This window comes from Brienomyrus brachyistius, chromosome 19, assembly GCF_023856365.1.
Source record: "Brienomyrus brachyistius isolate T26 chromosome 19, BBRACH_0.4, whole genome shotgun sequence".
Classification (NCBI taxonomy): domain Eukaryota; kingdom Metazoa; phylum Chordata; class Actinopteri; order Osteoglossiformes; family Mormyridae; genus Brienomyrus; species Brienomyrus brachyistius.
Window position 1 is genome coordinate 13,073,443 of NC_064551.1, and position 19,916 is coordinate 13,093,358.

The 19,916-nt window shown below is 43.0% G+C and overlaps 1 protein-coding gene across 1 annotated transcript; it reads right to left on the bottom strand.

Moving 5' to 3' along the window:
* Window positions 1-14,158: 14,158 nt before the first annotated feature.
* On the bottom strand, window positions 14,159-19,379 carry si:dkey-63b1.1 (B2 bradykinin receptor). Its single transcript, XM_048984877.1, has 2 exons — window positions 19,285-19,379; window positions 14,159-16,848 (listed from the first exon to the last, which is right to left on the bottom strand). Exon 2 carries the CDS (start codon window positions 16,840-16,842, stop codon window positions 15,757-15,759), a length of 1,086 nt encoding a protein of 361 aa, XP_048840834.1. The 5' UTR covers window positions 16,843-16,848; window positions 19,285-19,379; the 3' UTR covers window positions 14,159-15,756.
* Between the last annotated feature and the right edge of the window lie 537 nt (window positions 19,380-19,916).

The window sequence follows — 19,916 nt, forward strand, 5'->3', positions numbered from 1 at the left end:
ATATTCGTCCGTCCATCCATTCATCCATCCATCCATTCAATCATCATTCATCCATCCATCTAATCATTTATCCTACTTCGGGTTGCAGGCTATGTCACGTATGCTAATTGCAAATTAATTTTATTCAGCTTAAACTTTCCAATTATTGCATCATCTGAAAAAGTACATTCTCTGTTTGTGTTGTGGATGTTCAAAAGTGGGTGTGACACCTCGCAGCTCTGGGACATGGGTTCAAGTCTCCATCAGGATTCCATGTCATTGTGGGGTTTCTTACAGATACTCCAGGTCCCCCCCAGGTCCAAAAGCAAGCTAAGGCTAGTTGGAGTTACCAAACCATGTGTGTGTGTGTGTGTGTATGTGTGTGTGTGTGTGTGTGCCCTGTGATGGGTTCATACCCCATTCTGGATTGTTCCCTGCTTTGCACCCATTGGCTCCATGGATAAGCAGTTTCAGAAGATGAATGGATGGATGGATGGTCTAAGGCTCGGTGTGAGGTGTAGCAATAAAATTTGACCATGGGTCTAGCTGTTTCCAAAGTAAACCTGATTTGTACAATGTGTCCTCGTTTCATTGTAGGATGCTCCTTATTTTTCCTACACTCTTGTTGCAAGACAACATATTGTGACCAACAAAGATGAAGCAAGACAAAACCTTGCATTTTCATTGTGCAGCAGGCTATGGAACAGCCTGCCAGTTCCTTCAGGAACCTGTTGTGGATGCTGACTGGCTGATATAACCAGCAGCTCTGCAGCACAGTCTGCTCAGATGTGTGATCACACTGTTTCTGCTGCCAGAACTGCCACCCAGGCCTGCAATGTAGGGCAACCAAATGCTGTGACACAACGCAGTGGCCCTCTGTGACCCAACAACTCCAGTCAACATTACGGTGCTGTTCTCCACATCACTCCACCAACTTGTGAAGACACTGAGCTGACAATCACTGATGAGTTCATCGCTCTCAGCGCTCAATAACCTTACGCATTCACCAAATAAGTGATTGAAAACTTTATCCAGATATGACTTCTTATGGCTTAAAAGCTTCAGTTTTGCATACGGTTGGGTAATCACATTTCCCAAGTACTTGTAAAGCACTGTGTGTAAAATCCGTCTGTCTTATAAGGTCCAGGGTTGCGGTGACTGTGGAGGAAGTGCAGGGTACAGGATACCCTGGATGGAATTCCAGTCCATGGCCCAGAACACACACACACACACACACACAGGGCGGTTTAGAGACACTAACTGCATGATTATACACTGCAGCAGAAATCCAGGGCACCCCGATGAAGCCTGCATGACGAGAGGATGCACGTTTCACGCAGGAATCGAAGCCACCACACTGGAGATGTCAGGCCACAACATCGCACTGCGAGCCACTGTGCCACCTCTAAGGTGTTCCGTTTTGTCTTCTGCATTCATAACGATAAATGAGGCCAAACATCCTCCACAACAAGGACCATCAGTCTGTAAAATCTCATTTCATGCTCTTTAGTATCCATATACCATTTTAAAATGTGCACACTGTTCTGCGATCGATGACATAAAGCGCAAAGACATTTGTCATGTGTACAAGGACCACGTCACTGGACCTTCAAACATAGTCAACTGCAACCAGAAGTTAGCTTGAGTGAAAGATGCAAGAGGACACCAAGGTCTGTCATTTACATACGATGTGCTGACTTTCTGCTTCCTTGCGCTTCTGTTAAAACCCGAGTAAGATCTGAAACTAGCAGATTAAGTAAAAAACACGATAAATCAGAGAGTACATGTTCACCGCTCAGTACGATAGGTTCGGATAAATTCCCGTGTCTGTGTAATAACGTGACCCTCCCACTTACCTTGATGGATTTATGAAAGGCTACATAACCAATCAGGGGCGACTTTGCACCATACTCATCTTATAGCCTTGGTTGGCTCCTCGGACGTGTAATCGATGCTAATAACGGAGTCCATCTGCGGACAGTTGCTTCTGTATTGAGTCCATCACACAGGCTGCTCCGTGGAAAGCTCTAAGAACCATCTGGATATCGCAAGGAGACTCATAAATTAATCTGCTGCAGAATGAAGGCGAAAGCCTGCATGTATGTGTGTGTGTGTGTGTGTGTGTGTGTGGGTGCATTCTGGGAGAGGAAGTGGGAGGAGGTGAGGTGAAGACATGCAGCAGGGTTAGGGCTGAGGTGTGAGAAATGGTGAGAACAGTTTGTCTGAATTCTCCCTGACCCCCACTGATAGGGACGTCTGGGACACTTCATTCAAGCACCCCTACCTCCGACCACCTGCCATTGGCCAAAACCAAAAAGTATGTTAGCTAAACTGGATGCTCAAATGGGCTATGATCTCTGTAAACCTGCCATGTGCCTATTAGCCCCCCCCACACACAGAAAGGTACTGGTTTATAACCCACGTCTATGTCGTGGTACCACTCCTTTGTTGCGGCTTCTCTGAGTGTCGGCATGGCTTGTTCCCGGGGTAATTAATGGCGCCTCTATCCATCGCGCGCACTGAGGCAGCCGCCCGGTGGGCGGCTCGCTCTCAGCCGGGTGACATTTGGCGGGTGACACAAGGCCCCCAGTGCGAGGGCCGCGGCCAGGACAAAGCGTCCTCCGAAATACCTGCCACGCTGCAGCGTAATACATGATGCGGCACTGTGCGGTTACTATGGAAACCCACATCTGCAAAGATCTCGCCACGTGAATGTGCACCGACAGGCTTGTGGCTGAGTGTATTCCAGTAACGGCTGGCAAAACATCAGCCTCCTCCAAAAGACTTCAGTGTGCACGTATTGGGCCATGAAGACGGATGCAGAGCAATCCAGCTTCTAGAGGCTTTATTGCATAGACTTGCTAGTTGTGTGATTGTAGCTATTTAGGTGATTGTAGATGTTTTTCTCCATGTGATCCCCGTGTTGATGTAATCTGATGCCTGTACAGTGCTGCCTTTGATGCACAAACTGCATCCCATTCCCCGTTCTCCGTGAGGCTAGTTGCCACTGATTCTCCTTAGTGGTTCAGCAGAGCCTTCTCCTCTCCGAAGGTGTCAGTAGGCCACGCCCCCTCACTCATCACGCCTACCATAGTTGGGTTTGCAGTTCCGGGTTTACAGTTTGCTTGATGTGAAGTGCAGCCCATCTGGACCCCCCAAGTTCTGTTACTGGTGTTCATCCCCTTCAGGAACATTCCCAGGCTGATGTCACGTCAGGTTGGATCCCCTCTTTACTCCCATTCTTTGTGTAACTGCGGTATCCTGGGTTGGGCCTCGTTATGACATCAGCACTGTTTCCATGCCGTCCTTGGCTGCAACCCTTCCCAGCTTTAGTGAGATTTCTCGGGTTATTTTCGCTCCTCTGCTGGCTCCCAGCAGCGCCCATTTCACATTTCTGCCTTTCGTAAGTCTTAACCCCGCTGCTGTTTGACAGGTCCCCCACAAAATCAACACTCTGGTTTCGTGGGTCATCCCCCCCCCCCCCCCCCGCCCACTCCCAAGAGTTAGGCCAGCTGGGTTTGACAAAAGCAAGAGCAGACAGAAAGAAACAACAACAAAAGTGATTTAGGAAAAAAAAGAGGGAAAACAAAGGATGGGAACAGCTTCTGTAGGGACGCCAGCGCTGACAATAGAGAGGAGGGGATGTTCCTAGCGAGACCGACGGGGTAATTAACTGTTAGGAAGTTGGCCCGAGTAAATGATCAGATAGGATGATAGATTCAACACAATGTGACATCCGAATAATTAGCTGGTAGCTATTTTTGCTTTACACGCTGTATCAGTTTGAAGAATTCATTTTGGGACATCTGGGATAGCAGATAATGTGTGCAATCAAGAATGTGTTTCTTGTACATATTTTGATTCTGTGTATTGTCTTTGATGGGTGTGTTGGTGTCTTTTTTTGACAACTTTATTGATCTGTATCAGTCAGGTGTGATTTTAATGGTATATGTCCAAAATCCCGTGTTTCAACAATTGCTGCTGCATATTAAGTGTCAAGCCACATGCTGTAAATCCTTCCAGAAGAAATAAATCAACTTCTTTCTACTTTGGCTGGAAAACTGCTTTCCTTTAAATATTAGGAAAGGGTTTTCAATTTGACATTTAATATTTGATAAATATCAATATACAGTCTAAATATTTTGGTAGAGGCAAGACTGTAAATGTCTGAAAGCAGCACTTTCTGAAAGGAGCAAATGTATCACATTAGCAGTAGACTGGCTGCTTCAGGAGGGGGCCGCGTGCTCGAACGGTAGAACGCCATCGTCGCAGCGAAAGCTCGCAAATGGCCGTGTGTTAATCTTTCATGCCGCCTGCAAACCTGAGTCGACCTTTTCAAAATGGAGATTAGCCCCGTTTTTACAGCGGGGGCTAGGGCACCAAGATACAGTGTCTCGGCGTGAAGGTTTCTCGTGCTGGTTGGAGCTGGTTCCCAGTGTGATGCAGTGAGAACACATAAAGGAAGCGGGGCAGGTTCTTGCAGAAAGCTGTTTAAAGTCTTTTTCTGGCTCGGTTTCATCAAACCGAACAACAACTCAAATCTCATTTAACAGAATAATTCAGATTAAAGATTAAGTGAGAGGTAAATCAATTAATACCAAAAGCTAAAAGAGGAAACTGAGAATGACAAAATGTAGCATGTACTTTCACCTCAGTAACAGTGCAATTAGTACAGGGAAGTTGCATGATGTTTCTTCACAAAACACCACTCTGATGAATTTCTGCACCTAAAACGGAAAAGCAATTAAATGTGCTAAAATGTACTCTCCACCTCTAAATCTAAAATGCAGACAAGCTATCAAAGCACAAAGTACAAGCTGAGAGAAACTTTTGAGCAAAGTCATTTCAGTTTGAGCAATGGCGTCATTAGCGGCCGGGGAAAACATCACCTGCTCGCCGTCGCGGAACATCTCCAATTTTTTTTGCGTTGTTTAGCCCGCTGCCTGTCTCACAGTAAACCCCTGGCGGTAATGTTGCATGTTCAGTCCAGAGCCCGTCCCAAAAGGCAGGGCACAATCTCACGCTAAGGGCAACGTAGACCACGAAAAGTCCAAAAAGTGTTTGGACTGCGGAAAAAAACTAGAGTGAAGACAGGTGGAAAATGTGGCCTTTATACACACTGAGCTGCCGGCAGGATTCTAGCCCCCAACTGCGGAGGTGTGAGGCTGCCCACTGAGCCATTGTTACCTTAAAAATATGAACAAAATCCTATATGTGCAATGTCTAGACACACAAGGACAATCTATATTATATATTTATTATATTATTCCTTGGGTAAATGTTTTTCTTATGTCATACCTGCTATTTTGCTGCATTAAACACCGAGTTGGAGTCTGGGTGACATGCAAGGGCATAAGAATCGGGGGGTATGGAGCCCCCGCCCCCCAAATTGTAATTTGGCTTAATTCATCCCCATAATAAATAGACTTTTGTCTGTAAATTATTAAATTCTGTTCCCCCCAATATCAAACATTCCGCTGCTGCTGCTGGTCACATGATGATAAAACGGGGAAAATTATGCAATACGGTTTGTTATTTTACGCTGAAGGTGACGATGTGATACGGACATACGCAGCATTCCTGCCTGGAGCATCGCGTTGCCATGGAAAACACGCATAGCGGAAGCACAGTTTCAGTGTGGCGCCCCCTAGGTAGCCCCTGCTACACCTTCTGATCTCTCAATCATTCTTTCTTATGCAATTACTGAATAATAATAATCAATTTCCGAACAGGCCCGTGTCTGCTGGTGTATGGAAGCTCCTGCCCTCTTCCTCCCAGTGGACCTCAGATGTCATGAAAACAAAATACTCAAGGAAATTGTCATAAGAAATGCAGTTCGTCTGTCTTTTTTTAAAAGATGCTTTGACTTGCTGGACTGCTGCCCAGGCTTAACTGTGATATATGGAACTGTTGCGTACCAAAGATGAATACTGATCATTTTTCCGGGTACCATCCTGTACCAGGAAAAACTATCTGCTCTGTATATGAGGACTATAAAATAAGTACCAGCTGTAACAGACGGAGCATCTTGCAATGTAACCTTTTCACGTTACTGTGCGAATTCCTTCTTACGCGGCACGGTGTGGGCGTGTTTGTTTTAAGGATGAGTGTGAGGTTTGTTTAAGGCGGCGCACGAATAACATGAAAGATCCATTTCAGGGAGAAATCCCCAAAGGACCTTGATGGGTTTTGTCGGAACCGATGCGAGCTATCATTCCTTTTCACACGCGAGTGAGTCTCTTCCAAGTACTGACAGACCTCCTGATCGAAATCATTTCTCTTTCTCCCAGCGCTCAGTTTCCATTCCTCGAACCAGTCGTCACCCCCCCCCCCCCCCCCCGCCAACCGCCCCCCCCCTCCCCCAGCTCGCTTATCATTCCCCTGTACTCTCATGCTCTCCAGTCACAGGTCTGTTAATCCTTTACTCATTCTGCCTTGGTGTTACAGGCCATTTTCTCATCTCAGTCTCCTATAGTCGTACAGTACCCAACCTATGCTATATACCTTTCAGCAGGCTATTTTACCAGGATCTATTTGCCCATCTACCCAGTTTCCAAAACCAGTAATTCGGTGAAGTGTCACAGCGAGCTGGGAGGATGAGAAGCATGGGGCCGCAGAAGGCACAGAACACCGGGCAGGGTGAGACCCGGGTCATGCCCCCCCAATGCCCCCCCAATGCCACACTGTGCCCTGAGAAACACCAGCCACCAAGGACACTATCATTTATTTTATTTTTATTTGTCAATTAAGGCTTTAATCCTTAGGCAAATAAACCTGGTCTCTCCCAAGGGCATCGCCACCAATGTCTGGCGTCAGCACTGGGTGAGCTCTCAGGTGACCCCCTGTCCGTCACCAGCGATTCCATCGAATTTCGTCATTAAATAAAAAAATAAAAAATCTGCAAAAATTTAATCAAACAGGGGATTCTAACTCAAACGAGAGCAGAGTAGAGCGGGGGGGCTCCATACCACCCCACATAGGCATCAGGACTGGGTGTGTGTGTGGGGGGGGCTTTATCTGCCAGCACTTGTTGGTCCTGATTATTCTGAGGTGTCACACATCACAATATCCGCTCTTTAAGCCTTTTGATCATCTTAAAAACAATTCCCAGATACACAATTACAAAGCTCAGTATTCCAGAACTGGTCCGGTCTTCTACTGCTCTCTGTCCTACCCTGCCCTCCCCCGCCCCGCCCCGCCCCGCCCCGCCCCCCACTCCCAGGGGCAGATAAATGTGTCACAAGAATTTGACTGTGTTCCCTGAATAGATATGACACTTAAATCATCGGTAAATCATCGCAGGAGGGTTAGTTTGGAATCTTCTGTCACAATAATAGACATAGTGCTCAGATTCAGATCAGTTTTAACAAAATTTTGGTTCAAAATTTTTAAAATTTGGGTCGTGATTTAATGAACATGTGATACGGACAGGAAGCTAAACCCGTCGAGCTTCACTGCGCTAAAGTATGTCTTTGGACTGTGGGAGGAAAGCAGAGAACTTTACAGCAAATTGAATATGATCCTTGACATATTGGAATGTCGTGAACCAAGCTGGGAGGCACTGAGACGCCTCAGGAAGGTGCTGAGATGTTCATCACGAAGGGCTGTTGTGCTGGTGCGGAGATTAAGGCGGGCGGCAGAGATTAAAGCACCACCTGCCTTCTCGGTGACCCGGCAAAGGGAGAGCCAGGGTCCCGAGCTGAAGGACACAAGCGAAAACGGCTGGTGCGAGATGCCCGGGTAATAAGCTGCAGCAGACTGTCTCCCCAGCATCGCAGCAGTAAGTGCTCTGGGACCAGGGGCTGCCCATTGAGCTTGGGCAGGGACATTTTTCCCGCCATGGGGGCTGATTTTCAATGTTCCAGTGCCTGTCCAACTGCCTCGACTGATCATGTCCATCTGATAAACGCATCCTATGAACGACCTTCTTGGAATGATTTTAATGTCACAAGTTCACCCACTATACCTCTGATGTTAAAGACACTAATACTGACCCCTTGTATCAGTCTTGTGGCAGTTTGGCTGAAAATAACTAGATTGCTGACCTCTGTTTGGCCGTTACTGTCTGCAGATCGTCTTGGAGGAATGGCAGAGAATGCTCAGCCTCAGATATTTATGCACAAGTAATTGACCATATTGCCCGAGGATGAAAATGCTTGCTTAATATTATTTAAAATGGGCAACTGCCCACTGCAATTTTGTGGGCAATACAATAGACCTTCTCCCAATGTTTCTTGTGGCCACCAGGTGGAGCTAGATGCAGCCATCTGGAGCGCTACTAAATTCTACTCCACGTTCCAGAAGCTCATTGAAACCAATTTCCCAGTAATGACTGAAGTGAAATAAACTGTGTCTGAAATATAGCAAAATCTAAATGGGGCTGAACAGGGAATTTGATGATGCAAAACGCTTCCATCAATACAGACAGACAGACTCATTTACGTCTTCAGTAATACCAAAAAACAGAACACAATGCTAATAAAAATTAACTGTTTTTCAAAAAAAAGTCTTGAACAGAAAACGGCCAAGTTTTGGACTGCAAAACACTGGACATCTCCAAGCAGCCGTACATACATATGTGATACATTTATACATTTAGCAGACGATTTGTCCAAAGCTACGTAGAAGTGACTCAGAACACAGGGTATTTAGTCACTTAGCCCCAGCAGGGTTAAAGACATTGCTCAAGGAACAAGAGTGTAAAATCCTATGCAGTTCACTAACACACAGCGAAAGACATCCTATTCATTTAACAGCCGCATTGTCTTTCAAGTGCTGGTTTTCAGAATCCAGCTGACAGCTGCATACCTGTTACCTAGGTAACGAACACAATTGCAGTAATATGAATATCCCAGAAGGGACAGATGGATTTTCTAATGAAGACGTTAAATGAGACTGGATTAAAATGGACAAAAGCAAGTGTTATGGTGCTACTCGCGTCACATGTCTGTCTGGATGTTTATTACAGTCAGACTTCGTCGTGGCCAGCAGATGGCGCTGGACCCCGGCTTTTCTCCCCCTATTGCTGCAGTAACAGTGAGATATTTCCAGCTGTCGCAGTGAGGTCACACAGAAGTGAAGTGCCGATGGTGACCTGCCATTATGGGGGAAACACGGCCGATCACTTCACAGTTGCTGTTGATTTCCTGACCAAAGCACTATCCAAACGTAAACTTAAACTGAAATCCTTTCACTATTCAAGTCACATTCAGCTGTCTCGGGGCGGGGGAGAGGGGTGGCTGTCTGTCTACTAGTTAGTGGGAGATTTAATTTGCATTGCATCTCTTTCTTTTCGGAGAACGCCTACATGGCAATTCAACACCGATTCCCCCTCCTTCTGAATAATATATGTTATTGACAGGCAAAAGACACAGCCCCCCCCACAGAGCAACGTCAATCACCGTGCTATGTGGCTTCCTGTAAGTCGTTCCGGTGGGGGGGAGGTATTTCTGCGATGAGCGTGTCTGCTTCTCATCCTGATGCACTTGTATGTCATCAAAGGGAGGGAATTAGAGTGATATTTTTCATTTGGGTGTCTCAGCCCAAATCTCGCCTTTCTCATATGGGGTGAACACTTATCATCTGCTGTACGTGTAAAACACGAGGGTGGTCGTTTACATTTTATTTAGACCGATTATCCTGGAAGCAGAAATCTGTGGATATATTTGTGCCCTTGAGAGGTAAAGTTTTGAGAAAATGAGCTCCAAAGTTGAATTTTTTTTTTTTTAAATGTGTGTCTATACCCTACAATTGATATACATCATAGGTAGCACAGAGGTATGACTTAGATAATAACAACTTATTCAATTGAAAATATTAAATAAAAAGGGGGTAGGGGTAAAAAATATGGGATAGCCCACTTTACCTCTCAAGGGCACATTTGTCATCACTTTCAAAAATTTCTATACGATCCAAAATAATGCTTTATAGCCTTTATTTGCATTGTATGTGTATCAAACAGTTCGCTTTCTTGGAAACTTATGAAATTAATACTTTCGATATAAAATCTTACATGTAGAAATATGTAATTTAAATAATTTAATCAGTGATAATGACACGAGTCAGAAAGCCAATAAAAAAACGACAAGGAAAAAAGAGCAAGACATTTAATCGTTTTACTGATACCCTACGGTAAGTGTTATAGACGCTTGCATCTGTGGCCACATTGTTCACTTCGCATAAGAATATAAACATCTACAGTACACATGTCCTCCTGCAAATTCAGCATCTAATCAATCTAATCTAGTCAGCACTGAAGACATTAGCAAGGAGAAAGAAGGAAACATGCTGTTATTTCCTTGTCATAATAGTCACCACAGAAGTGTTGCCTCGCACCTTTGGGACTTGGGTTCGAGTCTCCGCCCCCCGCTCTCCTCCGTATGCTCGGTTTGCATGTCCGCCCCACGTCATCGTGCAGTTGCCTCTACGTTCTCTTATTTCCCCGTGACAGTCCAAAAACATGTTAAGGTGAACTGGAGTTGCTAGATTGTGCGGGGCTATTCCCCACCATGCGCCCGTTGTGTCCGGCATCGCCCCCGGGTGGGATCGATGGATGGATAATATAAGTACTGTTTGATTATGAGGGCTGTGGTTTGCATGCAGATTTAAGAGCAGCTTGAGACTTTACAAAAGATTATATATTCAGGGTTGCCCCCCCCGTCCTGGGTTGTTCCCTGCCTTGTGCCCATTGCTTCTGGGATAGGCTCCGGACCCCCCGCGACCAAGTAGGATAAGCGGTTTGGAAAATCGATGGATATATCATGGGTCTCCAACTCCGGTCCTGGACAGCTACTATCCAGTAGGTTTTCTATCCTACCCGGCTTCTGATGAGCCACAGCTGCTCTCAGGCAAATACCAGGAACAGGTGTGGCAAATCAGAAGCTGGGTAGGATGGAACACCTACTGGATAGAAGCTCTCCAGGACCGGAGTTGGAGACCCCTGATTTATATCGAGAGAGCGCCACCTGGTGGCACAAAACAAGGTTGTTCACGTCAGTATGTGGCACGGAGGAATATGATTCAACTGCATGAAAACAGGTAGTTAAATCTGTGAATATCATTAAGATCTTGTTAGGAGTGTTAGTGTTTTTAACCATGAGCCACTGTGCCCTCAGAAACACCAGCCACCAAGGACACTGTTGTTTATTTTATTTTTGTCCTTATATAGTGTGTCAACAAATTTTTTTTCCTGTCAGTTATTTTTTATTCTCCCTTTTTGTCGTTTTGGAGTAAAAACCTCCTAAGTTTTTTCCTAGAATAGTAAATCCAATAGTCAAGCTGGCAATGAAGAGTGTCAATTTAAAATACTGTATTTGTATTCTTTTGTACTTTTATTCTAAATATGAGTCATTTGACTCAAAATAAACTTAGACAAGTGCAGAATAAAATGTAATTACAGAAATTAAAATCAGAAAAGCAAAACTGAAGAAATAAATCTATTACAGTGGATTTAGTGATTTTTTTTTTTATTGAGACAGTTTGTATGAATGCAGCCGAGACTCACACAACAGATGTTAAGTCAGAAATGCAAATGGCAGCCTTAAGGTGGACCTTGCATGTGCAGATGATGGAAATAAAATAGCATGTGGAGTTATATATCTTATTCGATTTTGCTGAAATGACTGTCAGAAATGACCGGCTCTGGAGACAGTTGAGTCTCGGTAGTGTAGTACGTCTAAAATGTAGTACATAAAACACTAGAAATGTGAAACAAAAGAGAATGAAAAGATGAGAGAGCTCACTTGGATCTGTGAAAAGTGTGCAAGTCCGTTTCAGTCTTTCAACCCGTCTGACATCCTCCATAAGAATGTTCTTAGCTTCTATGGCCAAGAACACATCCCAGTGTTTTCCCAGACAACTTTGTCTTGTTATAACTGAAATAGGGCCATATGAAAGATAACCAGTCAGGCCGACGGTCACAAGGTGTGGAGAAGATCGAATGCAAGTAAGGGAGCAAGATGGTGCAAAACATGTAAAAGTAGTATGACAACATATTGATAGTAATATCCATCCATCCATCCATCCATCTTCTGTAACCACTTCTTCAGTGCAGGGTCACAGGGGTCTGGAACCTATCCCCAACACTATGGCTGCAAGCTACGGAATTACCTAAGATGGGGCATCAACCCATTAGAGTGGTAGTAATATATTATTAAAAATTCATGACTCACCACAATCCTTCCTGTCATCATTAATCAAAACATTGCATGATCAATAAGGCAAGCAATCCATCTAGGCATTTTACAACAAACATCTGTGTGGTCATTTCGGATATTTTCTGCAGGTTTAACACGTCAGACCCCATGCCAAACTTGAAAATAAAATAAGATTAGATGATGTATCCTCTGGTGACACCTGACAGACGGTGCATCTTGCCAGCGCTCATCAGAGGCATCCTTCCCGGGAAACATTATTACCACAGAAGGAAGCAGACCTCATAGTTAGTGAAATTAGAGAGGGAATTGAGACCTCTAAGATTGGAACATCCTTGCAGGGGCTAATTTGGCTCCAGATGGACAGACGGATGGCTTTGTACTTAGAGGTGTGAATATCAGCTACACAGGTTTGTTAATGTCAGATTGGAGACGACGTTTCCATGGAGAAAGGGCCGAATCCACAGCCAATCTCTGGAACCTCTTGGTCTTGGCTTGAACCAAAGCCTGACCCATAGTCATACTTTTCCACTTGAAGAAAACAATTTTGACAGAAAAAAAACACAAACAGAGACGCTTGACGTTAGCGATGCCCCGCATCGTTTATAAAGTTCAAGAGGAGCGTAGGAGAGCAAGGAAGTGAGCCATGAATTTAGGTTCATTCCGATTACGGCATTAGCTAATCTGGTTGTTTTTACTCTCTGGATGCCGTTCCCTAAATTCAATTCAGGACAGGCAATTAAATTTGCAAACCTTGTTGTGGTGATCTATGTTAGCCACTTATTGAAATCATTTCTGGCTTTGAGGGGTCTCTTTGAGGGGTGTGGACTGCTGAGCGGGGTCTTGAGCAAAGCGTAGCAATCAGATAAACTGCAAATTGTCTGACCCAGACCTCTCTGTCCTCCTGTTCATAGTCTGTGTCACTGACTGTTGGGAGACACAGACAGTATCACAGCAAACATTGAGATATTCTGATAACAAGACAGAATGAACGCTACAGCAAACAGCAACCCTAACCTGTAGAGTTCTGCTAAATAAGCAAGACAATATTGTGAGACCAGTTTCGACTTGTATTGTGTAGATAGGCTGACTACTTCATGCAACAAACAAGTCTAAACTAATTAAAGCACAGGGAGTGAGTAGAAACACACTTTTCATCACAGATCCTGTGTTCCTACTTGTTGTCTTAAATGCTTCAAAAATGCACTTTGCAAATACTCTGTAAAAACAAAGGATCCCCAAACCATCTGAAAGTCCGGTGTCTCACAGGTTGCTTCAATCTGTGACTGATGTGTTGAGTCACTGATCTACCTTGTTCCATACTTGCAATTTAGTGTGTCAGAGATGCTTTATGAAGGACACAGTGAAATAAAAGTAATGGTCACGCTCTGAAATCTGTCAACCAAAATGATACAGGCAAAAAAAATGAGGACATTGTGTGAGAGGGGTGACAAACGGCAGCTATAAGCCCCCTCTGATAATGAGTTCATTCGGGGGGCTGGGTACCCGTGAAATGTGGCTTGGGGAATTTGTGTGAAATCGTTAAGAATAATACTGGTCAGTTTGCACTTTGCTACTGAGAAGTGGTTTATGCTTTACTCCTGGCTGACAGTGTTAGATGATATATTGAGGCTCAAGTGCCAAATTAACACAAATGCATAAGAAAAGGTCTGAGCCATCAAGTACTAGAAAAAATAGATAAAAACACATAATTTGTTGGGGGAGGGTCGCCCAGGGTGCCATAGAAGCTAGAAATGCCACTGGCAGGTGGAAAAAAATGGTATTAAATTAAATAAGTGAATATTTTGTGACATATACATTACTGGTGATAATATAAATTAAATTGATATGTACTATAAAATGTAGAAATATATACATACCGTACAGTATGTACAAATTTTATATCAAACACAAATGCACTATGTATAAACATGTACATGTATAAAAGTATGTATACATTAATATATACAAATTGCAGACTTGTTTCAGCACTGAAACTATTCCAGCGATAAATATTCACAGTAATATTTGCATGTAATTAATTTACTTAAAATATTAACATCACATTCAAACTCTACATACAAACAAAGTTAAAATTTGTATTGCAAATGAAACTTCATTTTAAATAACATAACAGGAACATTAAAGCATTAACAGGACAATACGCTCAGGAAAATGGCTATTTAGAGGCAGAAACACCGCAAATATCATCCTTAAACTGATTTTAAAAACCTTATTTGCATTACAGTGCTGCAGAGGAACATTACGGAATAATGTATAGCACAAATATTTCAGGAATGCTACAAATCATTATATACAATCACACATACCTAAAAAATGTGAAAAGATTTGAAATCCTAATTTTAAGGCTGACTATCGCTGCATATCTAAAATTTTGTCTATGATACTGATCATAATTTTAAGAAACAAATTTTATTCAACAACCAATAATAATTATATATGGTCAAAACTAAACTCAGACCAGTAGTTTTAGTTAAAATAGTCCTATACTAAGATAATTATCAGTTAAACAGTAGATATTCAGAAAATCCTCCAAAAAATATAAATGTCATATTAAAAGGCACCTCAGACATTGTTGTTTAATTGTATGCCTACATATTTTGGAATGATGAAGTCTAACTTAAGTTATAATAAGTAAATACCATAAACTCTGACAAATATTGACATGAGCATAAGCAAAATACACTGTTTATTTAACAAAAGCAGAATATAAATAAACTGAATTCACACACTCACACAAAATAGTTTTTGTGTGGTATTATACAATATTTACATTACATGACTAACAGCTATTTTAAATTGTGTGACTGCAGGTATGATAGCAGACGTTGAGTGTACCCAGCCCTTTCTGCATTTTGGTCGCTTCCACTGCGTATATTTGGATTTCACTGTTCATTAATTGTGTTAACTCTTGGATGTTGCCATATGTGAACATACACAATCTGTCATGCGTCAACCTTAGTCTGAACTGTAAGATTTAGTAATAATCCCAGCCCCACAGAGTGCCATAGCTTCACTGCATTTTCTCCAGCGACCAACATCTTCTATCATGGTGGAAGAAGCGTTGGTGTGGATCCCGCTGCCCCAGTGCTGACACTGTGCTGTAAACATGGCGCCGTCCTGTCAATGAAACGTAAAACTGTAGTCCCTGAGGTCATAAGAGGTCCCTGGACATCTTTTGAAAGAATAGGCGTGGTAGCCCGATGCACTGGCTAATGTTGCCCACTGTGGCCCTTTCAAATTTGGCCTGTAAATCACCCCCCTGTATCTAACTGGGGAATTCTCTCCTGCCCCTTCGCCACTATAGCCATTGTGTGGTTAGTGAACTGTAGCAGAATGGCTGCCATCACATCATTCAGGTGGGGGCTACACAGTGGTCAAATTGGATCCCTTTTGGTTTGTTAAAAGCACTTTGGGTGTCTTGAAAAAAGCACAATATAAATGTAATCATCAATTAATAAATCTTTCAATCATAAACATTTATCAAAAATGTTTAAAGAGGCATCACTGGTGCCTTAGACACAGGTTTTACACTGATGTCTGTAAATTCAAGGAACCTCAATATCGCCTGATTTTATCGGCCAACCGATATATCGTTCAAGGCCTAGTTTACATTGCATTGCGGCAAAGAAATTCTACTGGCTTGAATATATTTAGTGGTGGAGGTGAAATTAGCAGTCAGGGAAGCCTTATCCTTCACCCCACGCTTCAGAGCTTGCTTGAACATTAGTCTGACCCGTTTCCTGAAATGACTTCCCACAATGACATACAGGAAGGGATTCAGTGAACTGTTGCTGAAAGCCATGTATGTGGCTATCTGGTTGCTGATGTCCAAACCATGCCACCAGAGACAGCCGGTGATTACTTCATAATAATCTAGAGTGTCAAGGAAGGTCACTATCTGATGCGGGAGCAAGCAGAAGACATTGGTCAAGAAAACGATGAGTATGAGATACAAGGCTTTCCTTTCAGTCCTCTCCCTGGGGAAACCCCGTGGATGGTTCTCCCTGAATACAGCTATGATGCGGTAGCCGCAGAACGACAGCACTGGCATGGGCACCAGGAAGCCCACGACATTGGTCATCACGTTCCACTGGACCCTCCAGCCCTGATGGGGGTAGACCAGCTGGCATGCGGTCACCCCAAGGGCAGGAACCTCCTTCACTGAGCGGAACAGCAGAACCGGAAGGCTGAGGAGAAAGCCCACCAACCAAATGCCCAGGCAGATCCTTCTGGCCAAAGCAGTATCTCTCTTTCTGCCAAATGACAATGGCTTCACCAGCGCCAGGTAGCGGTCTATGCTAACCACGGCCAGGAAGAGGACGCTGCAGAAATAGTTCATGGCGATGAACATGTTGACCAGCTTGCAAAGCGGCTCACCAAACAGCCACTCGAACTCCTGGGATACGGTCACGACCCAGAAGGGCAGGCAAGCCGCCAGCACCAGATCCGCCGTCGCCAAGTTGCTGAGGTAGACGTCAGCCACAGTGTTGTGCTTCTTCCGCAGACAGAAGACACACAACACAAAGGAGTTTCCCAGGAGGCCCAGGATGCAGATCACTGTCATGTAAGAGGGCTGGATCATATACAACCAGTCCCAGGATGCAGTCAGGTTGCACTCGTCAAAGTCCGTCACGTTGCTGGTAGGACTCCAGAGTGGGCCAGTGTGGCTGGATTTGTTTAAATCCATTGGGAACTGTGAGAGGAAATGATGAGCATGTTATGATCTACTGGAACATGACTTCTGCGTTAGAATCATTGGATGACGGAATAAACATGCGTGGAAACTAAACCCGATCCATGATTCTTCAAAAAGAACAGTAAGGAACCAATTAGCTATTACTCCAGTGTTGGTATAATAACAAGGTTCCAAAAACACAAGAGTCTGAGTCCTCCTTTGGTCCTGATCTATACTACGGACATGAGTGCTACTGTATATGAGAAGGAGAATCATTTATAAATAAGAATATTGTCACTTGAAACAATGATAGCATGTAGCCTGATTATGATCCGGAGGTGGGGGTGTAAGTCGGTGTCTTCAAGGCAATTCGATTATATTATGATTACTTAGGTAATGATTCGATGCATCGGGAATCTTCAATTCTATAACGATTTGTTTCACTTAGTCGGTTCTCAGATCATTTTGACAACCTAAATTGAAACCTCTTTTGCCTTCACTGAAAAAAATCTGAAATCTTATCACGGGAATTTCATTTCATGCTATTAATGGAATACAAAGAAAGTAGAATCTCAGAAAATGAATTCAATGGGCCAACTACGGAACAGTAGAGAAAAATCATCAAACACATTGTAGGAAGTGCGATCTTGGGGGCCATTGCCTGAATGATGTTATGCCGTTATTTCTTCCGTGAAAAACAAAAGATCGATCTTACAAACATGCGGCATGCCGTTACTTTGAGATCTCTTAAAAGTGGTGAATGAGTTGATGAAAACCCTCATCCTCCACTGCGGAAAATGGCTGATCGTTCAGTGCAATCTTTCACAAAATTTTAACAAGTATCGTGCATCTCTAAGGCTATTATTTTTTTTACTTAACTATTTAGATTCCTCAGCATTTTGACAGTTGCTACTGTATCTTGCAAAAAAAAAATTACCGCTACAAAACAGAGGCACATTTCCAAAAGTCATCATTGCAAAAAGAGAATCTTAACCTTTAGAGGGAGCATTTTGGGGTTTCCCGAAAACGGTGGTGGCAAAGATCATCAGGTTCGATTTTCTTTATGGATATTAATGAACTTTCCCCTGCGATCTTGGAAATTCATCTGCAGACGCTGCTACTGTTGTGAGTCAACCTGCAGCTCGTGAACACAAGAGTGCGAAACCTGGAATTACGAGCTTCTTTAATTTACCCCCCTAAAATGGATTCTGGCATTACAGATCGATGCATCGAATCATCACCTTAATAACTGATTCATAATGATGCATTTATACATCTTTAGACCCCTAATTGGTGGAGTTTAACAGAGTTTGTGATTCAACATCTTCATAAATGTTCAACGCTGCACAGGAGTCATGGAGTAAACGCACATTCATCAGGTAGAACTCCAGCACTGCCAATATGTAAGCACCTTACTACACGTCCTACTGCTCCCCAGCATGGAAGCCATTTCCATTGCTCATGTTTTCATTCTTGATGAATGCGCTCACCCTTCTGGATTACTTCTTAATCCAGGTCTACACTCACTGAAAAACCCTCAGATGATTAAGGCAGTTTCCAGTAGTGACTCACAAGGGAACTACCATACTCTTACTATCTCGGTTTTATGCAATTCGTGAAAGACACCCACTTAGACAAGAACATACTAATACCACAGCTATCTTGTGCACCATACCACCTTGTATCTCCTGAAATTTAAAATGTCTATTCTGGAATGTAAAGGATCATGTGACAAGTAACCTGGTGTAAGGAGTTAGATCTGTTAAATTGTGACAGAATTATCTGCCTTTGTAACTGTTTGGCTAAATAAGTGAAAATCATGTTCTTCTGACCTGTTAATTGGTAGTAGCTGATCAGAAATAAAAAGAACACAATATTTTACAGTACTTGTGGTTTGTCTTATTACACAAAAATTCTATAGAAAAACAATATGACAATTCTCACCGTGGTAATTTAAAAGAGACATAATTATTTTATAAAATTTACATTTAAAGTAAAAGGAAAATTTAAAGTTAAATTTCCAGTCCTTGTTTTAAAATCCATAATTTTTAAGAGGTTCTATACACAAGCTATGTAATATTGTAGACAAAAACAGTTGAACTATTTTCAGTTCATATCCTGATTTGTCTGACGGTTACATCCTTTTTATAGTTAAATGGTGTCGATTCACTCTATTCATTATTATCAACATGTAATGATGTATTGTATATACAATTCTTCGGTATATACATATATGAAATCTCCTAAAATATGTGATACCAATAACTAAATAATACATAACAAAACTTAAATTGAACTTTGTTTCATTTGCTATCTGTACAATGACAAGAACGGTGACTATCAACACCATAACTACATGTATATTGAAAAGGAGAAAATTAAGATTTTTAAGTTAGCTCTGTGTTCCTTAAGGCAACTAGCTATTCACAAATGCACAAAGTCAAAAGTTCTTACCCAGACGCGTTCCACACGTTCCACAAGTTCTTAATCCAGATGTGGCGTTTGCACAACCTCAGATGTAACGCTGACCAGCTGCCGTCCACTGAGGCTCGTGTCGGGTAGGAGGACTGAGTTTAAGTGGAGGAGGAGCAAACGATGCTGGAATGACGTCATTCACATCGCAAAGATAATGTCTCTCTCTCCTTCCCTGTTGCGTCGCCACATTCTTGCCGACTTGAACTCGTGCTTGTTGCAAATGCATTTTTCATATCAAGTCTATACAAGTCTGTCATTCTCACATGGTTTCAAAGACTTTTGTGCTGTGGTCCCCTGGCTGCCCTCTTCCATTTGCTGACCCTCCATTTGAACTGAAGACATTTGTCTGATGTGATTTCACATCTTATCTTCTTTCTCTTTTTTTTAACATTGCTATTAAGAGAAAACTGGAGTATGATCAATGAAACCCATCAAAATTGTTTTGCTTCTTGCATTTAGCCGGTTTCAGCTTCTTCTTGTCCCACACATATTCTTCGTCAATCCAAGATTGCTGAATTTCCCTTGGAAGCCAAAGTTAGGGAGCTTGGCTTCTGACCACAGCTCTACGGTTGAACAAAATACACCCTGACTGCTGAAAGATTGTCATATTG

What these genes read in the sequence shown, in the direction of transcription:
- si:dkey-63b1.1 (XM_048984877.1), bottom strand. Translation starts at nt 16,842, where the DNA reads ATGGATTTAAACAAATCCAGCCACACTGGCCCACTCTGGAGTCCTACC.